This window comes from Ranitomeya imitator, chromosome 5 (genome assembly GCF_032444005.1).
Source record: "Ranitomeya imitator isolate aRanImi1 chromosome 5, aRanImi1.pri, whole genome shotgun sequence".
NCBI lineage: Eukaryota > Metazoa > Chordata > Amphibia > Anura > Dendrobatidae > Ranitomeya > Ranitomeya imitator.
The window spans coordinates 380,523,292-380,535,299 of NC_091286.1; the positions used below are offsets into that span (position 1 = coordinate 380,523,292).

Below are 12,008 nucleotides of genomic sequence, written 5' to 3' on the forward strand. Positions count from 1 at the left end.
TGGAGGCATTTATTTCTTAAATGCATGAATTTTGAGCTGAAAATTACTTTTGCAATTGGGCTTCAGTTACATTTTGGCACCATTGCCTTTCTTTAGTCTTTGTGTTACACTGCCTATTTGTGGCTGAAGAGCGAGTTAGCAAAAAAATCTGTTGTTTAGCTCGTTCTGATGGAAATCTGTGTTTTTCTGAGCTTCTCTTGACTTATTTATGAGCACAATAAAAGTTAAGCTGAGATTCGTGATCATAATTTGGCAGGGAGGAGTTCATAAAATGAGAAATCTAAGGGGTAATGTTTCTCTTTGTGTAATCCTAAAAGTGAATATCGACTCATTAATGAGCCTTGCCATATGAGTTAGGAAAAATGACAAACCAGATTAAATGAGTTACAAATTCTCCTTTCATAATAAGCTGAGTGACAGATTCTCATTTAACTCATTCTGCAGCCAGGAATGTGCAGTGTAGCAATGCCAGGTAGGGTTAAATCCTAGCTCTGAAGGCTTTGATTAGTGCACCTGGCTAGCTCTGCATAGAAAAAGGCTAGATGTTCATCAGAGAAGCTGACCAGACTGGATGTGTCTTGGAGCTGAATAGAGAGACAGAGCAGAATCCATGTCTGAGAAGAGTCTACATGGGCCATGTGCAGAGAACCGCAAGTATCAGGATTTTTACCTCTGTAACTATTTGACTTTGACTTTTTAATACCAATAGTACTTTTCTGGAGCAATACTAACCGCATATTATATGATTGTTATCTATGTATACCATTATCCTTCCCTTGAAAATTTCTTCTGATGTTATCACCCTTTTTAACTTTTATGTATGATTTTATGCTTTGATGCAATAAAAGTTACCTTTATATGTATGTGTGGTCATATTTGTAGGTTTTGTATAAATGAGGAAGCGTAGTCAACCCAGGACTTGCAGTAAACAAATGTTTAATAGCAGAAATGCATGCTATTGGAGACAGATGGTCAACAACAGGGATGTTGTCAATCACCAAACAAGTGATTTAACCACATGCAGAAGTGATTAGCAGAAAAATGTCATATTTACTTGAAGAAAAGATTAAATACTTTTGCAGCATTTTAGTGTGAACATAGCAAGTATAGCATAGAAGAGTTAGTTATGCTTTCAACATAAAAATGGTTAATTGCAGGTCAGCAATGATTAACAGGCAAGTGAATAATTGCTTAGAGAGATGATTACATGTAGTTGCAGCAGTGTTATAGTGTAAACAGCACCAATGTAGCAGAGAAAAGTTTGTTCTACTTTCAACAAAGAAATGCCTAGGCATACATCTGAGCCAGGAAGTCAATGCAGACAGATAATAATCAAGCAGAAGTTTGCAGAAGCGATGATTAGATACAGTCATGGCTGAATGCATTGGCACCCTTGAAATTGTTCCAGAAAATGAAATATATCTCCCAGAAAATTATTGCCATTAAGTATCTTTTGTTATACATACGTGTATTGGAACAATTAAAAAGGCAAATTTGACATTTCACACAAAAAAATAAAAATGGGCAGGACAAAATTGTTGGCACCTGCATCTTAATATTTGGTTGCACAACCTTTAGAATAAATAACTGCAATCAATCACTTCCTATAACCCTGTCAACAAACTTCTCTCAACTGGAATTTTGGACCACTCTTCTTTTGAAAACTGCTTCAGGTCTCTCATATTTGAAAGATGCTTTCTCTCAACTGCAATTTTAAGATCTCTCCATGAGCATTCAATGGGATTTAGATCCAGACTCATTGCTGGCCAGTTCAGAACTCACCAGCACTTTGTTTCCATTTCTGGGTGCTTCTTGAAATATATTTGGGGGGCATTGTCCTGCTAGAAGACCCATGAGCTAGGATGCACACCCAGCATTCTGACACTGGCCAGTATTTTACCAAAAAGGAGACCATCTTGGTTTCAGCTGTCCACAAGATACTTTCTCAGAAGGATTTTGGTTACTCACGTACATTTTGACAAACTGCAGTCTAGCTTTTTTTGTCTCTGCATCAGCAGGGGGGTGATCCTAGGTCTCCTGCCATAGTGTTTTATTTAATTCAAATGTTAATAGATAGTTTATGCTGACACTAATGCACCCTGAGCCTGCAGGACAGCTTGAATTTCTTTGGAACTTGATTGGAGCTGCTTAGCCACCATCCGGACTATCAAATGCAGCAACCTTTCAACAATTTTTCTCTGCCATCCATGTCCAGGGATTAGCTACAGTGCCATCGATTGTGAATGTCTGGATTATCTTGTGACCTGTGGACAAAGGTCCGTCAGGATATCTGGAGATTAATTGTAACCTTGACATTGACATTTTTCAACAATTTTGGTTCTCAATTCCTCAGACATTTCTCTTTTCTTCTCTCTATTCTCCATGCTTAATGTGGCACACACACACACACACACACACACACAGACACACAATACAAAGAATGAGTCAATTTCTCCCCTTTTTATCTGTTTTCAGATATTATAATAATAATAATTTTATTTATATAGCGCCAACATATTCCGCAGCGCTTTACAATTATAGAGGGGACTTGTACAGACAATAGACATTACAGCATAACAGAAATCACAGTTCAAAATAGATACCAAGAGGAGTGAGGGCCCTGCTCGCAAGCTTACAGACTATGAGGAAAAGGGGAGACACGAGAGGTGGATGGTAACAATTGCTTTAGTTATTCGGACCAGCCATAGTGTAAGGCTCGGGTGTTCATGTAAAGCTGCATGAACCAGTTATCTGCCTAAGTATGTCACAGTACAGAAACAGAGGGCTATTAACTGTATAAAGTGTATGAGAACATGATGCAAGGAACCTGATTTTGCTTTAACTTATATGAATGGGCCACACAGGGATAATTAGGTTAATTATAGGTATTCATTTTGCCCACACCTGTTGCTTGCCACAGATGAGTTTGAACGAGCATCATGTGCTTGAAAAAAAGCTGTTTACCCAAAATTTTGGAAAGGTGGCAACAATTTTGTTTAGCCCATTTTTGGGGTTCTGTGTGAAATTGTGTCCAATTTGATGGTTTTTCACAGTTTTTTGTAATGTTCCAATACACACAGAAGAAATAAACATTGTATAACAAAACATATGTACTTGCAATAATTTTCTGGGAGAAATACTTCATTTTCTGAAACAATTTCAAGGATGCCAACACTATCAGCCATGTCTGTAGATAAGAGAAATGGATGGTGAGGAAACCTCCATAAATACACATGGTACATGAATGCAAAGCTTACTGAATAAATTAACAGCACAAAGTTGATTGAGTAGGCTGGAAATAGCTTTTGGTGATAATCTCAAAAGAATTATTTGAAAAATCTGATGTTGATCACAGCAAGGAGAGGTGGCCATAGGAGAAAGGAGCAGGGTCTAGTGCTGGCACAGGTGCATAACAAAAAAATAGTACCCAAAAGTGTACAAATCCTTGGCAAAATGGCAATAAGCTATGTTTGCCTGTTTTAGTACTTCTAGCCATTGACTAAAAAACTCACAGTTGGTCTAAAGGGACCTGAATTTTTTTTAAATTCCTGTACAATATTTTCTTTAATGTTTTCAACCACTCTGATGTGATATTCTATCTATTAATCAAATTATATTGTAGGGCATTGCTGGTCCACCTGGAATCAGAGGTCCTACTGGCCCAAAAGGGAAGAAGGTAAGAACACAATTCACTGTGTGGCTCAAAGAGACACAGCTATATTGCATGTCATAGTTTCAATATAGCATTTAGATATTTTTAGGGTGCATTCACAAATAAGAAAGCAGAGGAATCATGTAGTTGTGAACCTCAAAAAGAAATTTTTTTTTTAATTAAAACATTGATTACATTTTTTCTTTTTGAAGTTCATAACTACATGATTCCTCTGCTTTTGAAAAAAAAAAAAAGCAGAAAAAGGACAGCTGTATTTACCAACACAGCTCACAAAACAAATGCACTTATAGTGTGCAGCAGCCCCCCTTGATAAAGGCAGAGGCAGGAGGATGCCAGTCACACAGTAAGTCTAGGGCACTGTGTCTTGTTTTTTTTTCATATAAACTTTTGCTTGACCAAGGATCATGTAGGTCTGAAACATGTTGCCTGGGAGCACAGCAGATATTTATTTTCTACCTTTTTAATTTTTGTGCTGTTGTGTTCAACTATTTTTTGTGCCTTTGTTACTACTGGATCAATAAAGCAATTTTTATAGGAAGATGGGAGTGTCGGCTAGTGTTTGAACTGTTGCTAAATTATATTTATTTGACGAAATCATCAATAACCCTATGCTAAACCAAGTTGGGCAGTGTTGTATGTATAGATAATATTTCATACAACACGATGAAAGCACAATGCCTTGGAAACTTTTGTAAATTGTCTTATGGGGCTATTTTCGTAACTACATCATCTCTCCTAAGCCATGTTCTATCCAAGCTAATATTCCCTTTCTGAATGTGCCTCTGGACATGAAGGCTCAGGATCATGGTAATTAAAATAGTTGGGGATCACTGTTTTGTTGGAGGTTCATTAAGGGTTTGGCCTTTTTTCCCCAAAATATAGGGGATTCTCCAGTAGAGTTGGCAAGTATTCTTAATGGTCTTTAACCCCTTCCCGACCTTTGACGCATACGCTGCGTCATGAAAGTCGGTGCCATTCCGACCCATGACGCAGCATATGCGTCATGGAAAGATCGCGTCCCTGCAGGCCGGGTGAAAGGGTTAACTCCCATTTCACCCGATCTGCAGGGACAGGGGGAGTGGTAGTTTAGCCCAGGGGGGTGGCTTCACCCCCTCGTGGCTACGATCGCTCTGATTGGCTGTTGAAAGTGAAACTGCCAATCAGAGCGATTTGTAATATTTCACCTAAAAAACTGGTGAAATATTACAATCCAGCCATGGCCGATGCTGCAATATCATCGGCCATGGCTGGAAACACTTATGTGCACCCACCCCACTCCTCCGATCGCCCCCCCAGTCCCCCGATCTGTGGTCCGCTCCCCTCCGTCCTGTGCTCCGCTCCCCCGTCCTCCTGCCCGCTCCCCCCGTGCACCAATCAGACCCCCCGCGCTCCAATCAAACCCCCCCGCACTCCGATCCCCCCCCGCACACAGCGACCCCCCCGTGCTCCGATCCACCCCCCCCGCACAGCGATCCCTCACCCCGTGCTCCAATCCTCCCCCGTGCTCCAATCCTCCCTCCCGTGTTCCGATCCACCCCCCCATGCTCCGATCCACCCCCCCGTGCTCCGACGCCCACCCGTGCCCTGATCTCCCCCCCCTTATACTTACCTAGCTGCCCGAGGTCCGTCCGTCTTCTTTCCTGGGCGCCGCCATCTTCCAAAATGGCGGGCGCATGTGCAGTGCGCCCGCCGAATCTGCCGGCCGGCAGATTCGTTCCAGAGTGAATTTTGATCACTGAGATATAACCTATCTCAGTGATCAAAATAAAAAAAATAGTAAATGACCCCCCCCCTTTGTCACCCCCATAGATAGGGACAATAAAAAAAATAAATAATTTTTTTTTTTCCCCTAAGGTTGGGGTAAGAACTAGGGGTAGGGTTAGGGGTAGGGTTAGGGTTAGGGTTAGTGGTAGGGTTAGGGTTAGGGGTAGGGTTAGGGGTAGGGGTAGGGTTAGGGGTAGGGTTAGGGGTAGGGGTAGGGGTAGGGGTAGGGTTAGGGGTAGGGTTAGGGTTTCGGTATGTGCACACATATTCTGGTCCTATGCGGATTTTTCCGCAGCGGATTTGAAAAATCCACAGTGCTAAACCGCTGCCGATTTATGGCGGATTTACCGCGGTTTTTCTGCGCATTTCACTGCGGTTTTACAACTGCGATTTTCTATTGGAGCAGTTGTAAAACCGCTGCGGAATCCGCAGAAAGAAGTGACATGCTGCGGAATGTAAACCGCTGCGTTTCCGTGCAGTTTTTCCGCAGCATGTGTACAGCGATTTTTGGTTCCCATAGGTTCACATTGAACTGTAAACTCATGGGAAACTGCTGCGGATCCGCAGCATTTTCTGCAGCGTGTGCACATACCTTTAGAATTAGGCTATGTGCACACGGTGCGGATTTGGCTGAGGATCCGCAGCAGTGTTCCATCAGGTTTACAGTACCATGTAAACATATGGAAAACCAAATCCGCTGTGCCCATGGTGCGGAAAATACCGCGCGGGAACGCTGCGTTGTATTTTCCGCAGCATGCCAATTCTTTGTGCGGATTCCGCAGCGTTTTACACCTGTTCCTCAATAGGAATCCGCATGTGAAATCCGCACAAAAAAACACTGGAAATCCGCGGAAAATCCGCAGGTAAAACGTAGTGCCTTTTACCCGCGGATTTTTCAAAAATGGTGCTGAAAAATCTCATACGAATCCGCAACGTTGGCACATAGCCTTAGGGTTGGGTTGGAATTAGGGTTGTGGTTAGGGTTAGGGGTGTGTTGGGGTTAGGGTTGTGGTTAGGGGTGTGTTGGGGTTAGGGTTGTGATTAGGGTTATGGCTACAGTTGGGATTAGGGTTAGGGGTGTGTTGGGGTTAGTGTTGGAGGTAGAATTGAGGGGTTTCCACTGTTTAGGCACTTCAGGGGGTCTCCAAACGCAACATGGCGCCACCATTGATTCCAGCCAATCTTGTATTCAAAAATTCAAATGGTGCTCCCTCACTTCCGAACCCCGACGTGTGCCCAAACAGTGGTTTACCCCCACATATGGGGTACCAGCATACTCAGGACAAACTGCGCAACAATTACTGGGGTCCAATTTCTCCTGTTACCCTTGAGAAAATAAAAAATTGCTTGCTAAAACATCATTTTTGAGGAAAGAAAAATGATTTTTTATTTTCACGGCTCTGCGTTGTAAACGTCTGTGAAGCACTTGGGGGTTCAAAGTGCTCACCACATATCTAGATAAGTTCCTTGGGGGGTCTAGTTTCCAAAATGGGGTCACTTGTGGGGGGTTTCTACTGTTTAGGCACACCAGGGGCTCTGCAAACGCAACGTGACGCCCGCAGACCATTCCATCAAAGTCTGCATTTCAAAAGTCACTACTTCCCTTCTGAGCCCCCACGTGTGCCCAAACAGTGGTTTACCCCCACACATGGGGCATCAGCGTACTCAGGAGAAACTGGACAACAACTTTTGTGGTCCAATTTCTCCTGTAACCCTTGGGAAAATAAAAAATTCTGGGCTAAAAAATTATTTTTGAGGAAAGAAAACGTATTTATTATTTTCACGGCTCTGCGTTATAAACTTCTGTAAAGCACTTGGGGGTTGAAAGTGCTCACCACACATCTAGATAAGTTCCTTTGGGGGTCTAGTTTCCAAAATGGGGTCACTTGTGGGGGGTTTCTACTGTTTAGGCACACCAGGGGCTCTGCAAACGCAACGTGACGCCCGCAGACCATTCCATCAAAGTCTGCATTTCAAAAGTCACTACTTCCCTTCTGAGCCCCCACGTGTGCCCAAACAGTGGTTTACCCCCACACATGGGGCATCAGCGTACTCAGGAGAAACTGGACAACAACTTTTGTGGTCCAATTTCTCCTGTAACCCTTGGGAAAATAAAAAATTCTGGGCTAAAATATTATTTTTGAGGAAAGAAAACGTATTTATTATTTTCACGGCTCTGCGTTATAAACTTCTGTAAAGCACTTGGGGGTTGAAAGTGCTCACCACACATCTAGATAAGTTCCTTTGGGGGTCTAGTTTCCAAAATGGGGTCACTTGTGGGGGGTTTCTACTGTTTAGGCACACCAGGGGCTCTGCAAACGCAACGTGACGCCCGCAGACCATTCCATCAAAGTCTGCATTTCAAAAGTCACTACTTCCCTTCTGAGCCCCCACGTGTGCCCAAACAGTGGTTTACCCCCACACATGGGGTATCAGCATACTCAGGAGAAACTGGACAACAACTTTTGTGGTCCAATTTCTCCTGTAACCCTTGGGAAAATAAAAAATTCTGGGCTAAAAAATTATTTTTGAGGAAAGAAAACGTATTTATTATTTTCACTGCTCTGTGTTATGAACTTCTGTGAAGCACTTGGGGGTTCAAAGTGCTCACCTCACATCTAGATAAGTTCCTTTCGGGGTCTAGTTTCCAAAATGGGGACACTTGTGGGGGGTTTCTACTGTTTAGCCACATCAGGGGCTCTGCAAACGCAACGTGACGCCCACAGAGCATTCCATCAAAGTCTGCATTTCAAAACGTCACTACTTCACTTCCGAGCCCCAGCATGTGCCTAAACAGTGGTTTACCCCCACATATGGGGTATCAGCGTACTCAGGAGAAACTGGACAACAACTTTTGGGGTCAAATTTCTCCTGTTACCCTTGGGAAAATAAAAAATTGCGGGCTAAAATTCATTTTTGAGAAAATAATTTTTTTTTTTTATTTTCATGGCTCTGCGTTATAAACTTCTGTGAAGCACTTGGGGGTTCAAAGTCCTCACTACACATCTAGATTAGTTCCTTTGGGGGTCTAGTTTCCAAAATGGGGTAATTTGTGGGGGATCTCCAATGTTTAGGCACACAGGGGCTCTCCAAACGCGACATGGTGTCCGCTAATGATTGGAGATAATTTTCCATTTAAAAAGCCAAATGGCGTGCCTTCCCTTCTGAGCCCTGCCGTGCGCCCAAACAGTGGTTTACCCCCACACATGGGGCATCAGCGTACTCAGGAGAAACTGGACAACAACTTTTGTGGTCCAATTTCTCCTGTAACCCTTGGGAAAATAAAAAATTCTGGGCTAAAAAATTATTTTTGAGGAAAGAAAACGTATTTATTATTTTCACGGCTCTGCGTTATAAACTTCTGTAAAGCACTTGGGGGTTGAAAGTGCTCACCACACATCTAGATAAGTTCCTTTGGGGGTCTAGTTTCCAAAATGGGGTCACTTGTGGGGGGTTTCTACTGTTTAGGCACACCAGGGGCTCTGCAAACGCAACGTGACGCCCGCAGACCATTCCATCAAAGTCTGCATTTCAAAAGTCACTACTTCCCTTCTGAGCCCCCACGTGTGCCCAAACAGTGGTTTACCCCCACACATGGGGCATCAGCGTACTCAGGAGAAACTGGACAACAACTTTTGTGGTCCAATTTCTCCTGTAACCCTTGGGAAAATAAAAAATTCTGGGCTAAAATATTATTTTTGAGGAAAGAAAACGTATTTATTATTTTCACGGCTCTGCGTTATAAACTTCTGTAAAGCACTTGGGGGTTGAAAGTGCTCACCACACATCTAGATAAGTTCCTTTGGGGGTCTAGTTTCCAAAATGGGGTCACTTGTGGGGGGTTTCTACTGTTTAGGCACACCAGGGGCTCTGCAAACGCAACGTGACGCCCGCAGACCATTCCATCAAAGTCTGCATTTCAAAAGTCACTACTTCCCTTCTGAGCCCCCACGTGTGCCCAAACAGTGGTTTACCCCCACACATGGGGTATCAGCATACTCAGGAGAAACTGGACAACAACTTTTGTGGTCCAATTTCTCCTGTAACCCTTGGGAAAATAAAAAATTCTGGGCTAAAAAATTATTTTTGAGGAAAGAAAACGTATTTATTATTTTCACTGCTCTGTGTTATGAACTTCTGTGAAGCACTTGGGGGTTCAAAGTGCTCACCTCACATCTAGATAAGTTCCTTTCGGGGTCTAGTTTCCAAAATGGGGACACTTGTGGGGGGTTTCTACTGTTTAGCCACATCAGGGGCTCTGCAAACGCAACGTGACGCCCACAGAGCATTCCATCAAAGTCTGCATTTCAAAACGTCACTACTTCACTTCCGAGCCCCAGCATGTGCCTAAACAGTGGTTTACCCCCACATATGGGGTATCAGCGTACTCAGGAGAAACTGGACAACAACTTTTGGGGTCAAATTTCTCCTGTTACCCTTGGGAAAATAAAAAATTGCGGGCTAAAATTCATTTTTGAGAAAATAATTTTTTTTTTTTATTTTCATGGCTCTGCGTTATAAACTTCTGTGAAGCACTTGGGGGTTCAAAGTCCTCACTACACATCTAGATTAGTTCCTTTGGGGGTCTAGTTTCCAAAATGGGGTAATTTGTGGGGGATCTCCAATGTTTAGGCACACAGGGGCTCTCCAAACGCGACATGGTGTCCGCTAATGATTGGAGATAATTTTCCATTTAAAAAGCCAAATGGCGTGCCTTCCCTTCTGAGCCCTGCCGTGCGCCCAAACAGTGGTTTACCCCCACATATGGGGTATCTGCATACTCAGGACAAACTGGACAACAACATTTGTGGTCCAATTTCTCCTATTACCATTGGCAAATAGGAAATTCCAGGCTAAAAAATCATTTTTGAGAAAAGAAAAATTATTTTTTATTTTCATGGCTCTGCATTATAAACTTCTGTGAAGCACCTGGGGGTTTAAAGTGCTCAGTATGCATCTAGATAAGTTCCTTGGGGGGTCTAGTTTCCAAAATGGGGTCACTTGTGGGGGAGCTCCATTGCATAGGCACACAGGGGCTCTCCAAATGCGACATGGTGTCCGCTAACAATTGGAGCTAATTTTCCATTCAAAAAGTTAAAAGGCGCGCCTTCCCTTCCGAGCCCTGCCGTGTGCCCAAACAGTGGTTTACCCCCACATATGAGGTATCGGCGTACTCAGGAGAAATTGCTCAACAAATTTTAGGATCCATTTTATCCTGTTGTCCATTTGAAAATGAAAAAATTGAGGCTAAAAAACTTTTTTTGTGAAATAAAAGTACTTTTTCATTTTTACGGATCAATTTGTGAAGCACCTGGGGGTTTAAAGGGCTCACTATGCATCTAGATAAGTTCCTTGGGGCATCTAGTTTCCAAAATGGGGTCACTTGTGGGGGAGCTCCAATTTTTAGGCACACGGGGGCTCTCCAAATGTGACATGGTGTCCGCTAAAGAGTGCAGCCAATTTTTCATTCAAAAAGTCAAATGGCGCTCCTTCCCTTCCAAGCCCTGCCGTGCGCCCAAACAGTGGTTTACCCCCACATATGAGGTATCAGCGTACTCAGGACAAATTGGACAACAACTTATGTGGTTCAGTTTCTCCTTTTACCATTGGGAAAATAAAAAAATTGTTGCTGAAAAATCATTTTTGTGACTAAAAAGTTAAATGTTCATTTTTTCCTTCCATGTTGCTTCTGCTGCTGTGAAGTACCTGAAGGGTTAATAAACTTCTTGAATGTGGTTTTGTGCACCTTGAGGGGTGCAGTTTTTAGAATGGTGTCACTTTTGGGTATTTTCAGCCATATAGACCCCTCAAACTGACTTCAAATGTGAGGTGGTCCCTAAAAAAAATGGTTTTGTAAATTTCGTTGTAAAAATGAGAAATCGCTGGTCACATTTTAACCCTTATAACTTCCTAGCAAAAAAAAATTTTGTTTCCAAAATTGTGCTGATGTAAAGTAGACGTGTGGGAAATGTTATTTATTAACTATTTTGTGTCACATAACTCTCTGGTTTAACAGAATAAAAATTCAAAATGTGAAAATTGCGAAATTTTCAAAATTTTCGCCAAATTTCCGTTTTTATCACAAATAAACACAGAATTTATTGACCTAAATTTACCACTAACATGAAGCCCAATATGTCACGAAAAAACAATCTCAGAACCGCTAGGATCCGTTGAAGCGTTCCTGAGTTATTACCTCATAAAGGGACACTGGTCAGAATTGCAAAAAACGGCAAGGTCTTTAAGGTCAAAATAGGCTGGGTCATGAAGGGGTTAAAGGTTGATTTTGAACACACTTGAAACTCATACAGTTCTGCACATTCTGCCTACAATACTGAATTTAGGTGTTCTAATTCTCCAAACATACACTCTATGATGGAGCATGAATCAAACCTCTATGGCGAATTTACAGTAAAGACACAAAGCCTAGATTATTAGTGTACTTTATGTTCCATTTGATGTTCAATTTCTCAGGGAGAAGAAGGAGAAACTGGATATGAAGGAATTCCGGGATTCACAGGAGTAAAGGTACATTAGTTTTATTGGCACATGATTTAATATAGATGTGGTA

General features: G+C 42.4%; 1 protein-coding gene across 1 annotated transcript in view; it reads left to right on the plus strand.

Moving 5' to 3' along the window:
• The first annotated feature begins 435 nt into the window (after nucleotides 1–435).
• Nucleotides 436–12,008, plus strand: part of LOC138637813 (collagen alpha-1(IX) chain-like) — a 44,654-nt gene continuing 33,081 nt past the window's right edge. Inside the window, exons 1-3 of the mRNA XM_069726745.1 lie at nucleotides 436–650; nucleotides 3,623–3,676; nucleotides 11,912–11,965. Coding sequence (XP_069582846.1) covers nucleotides 543–650; nucleotides 3,623–3,676; nucleotides 11,912–11,965 — 216 coding nt within the window. The 5' untranslated portion in view covers nucleotides 436–542. The remainder of the gene's footprint in view (nucleotides 651–3,622; nucleotides 3,677–11,911; nucleotides 11,966–12,008) is intronic.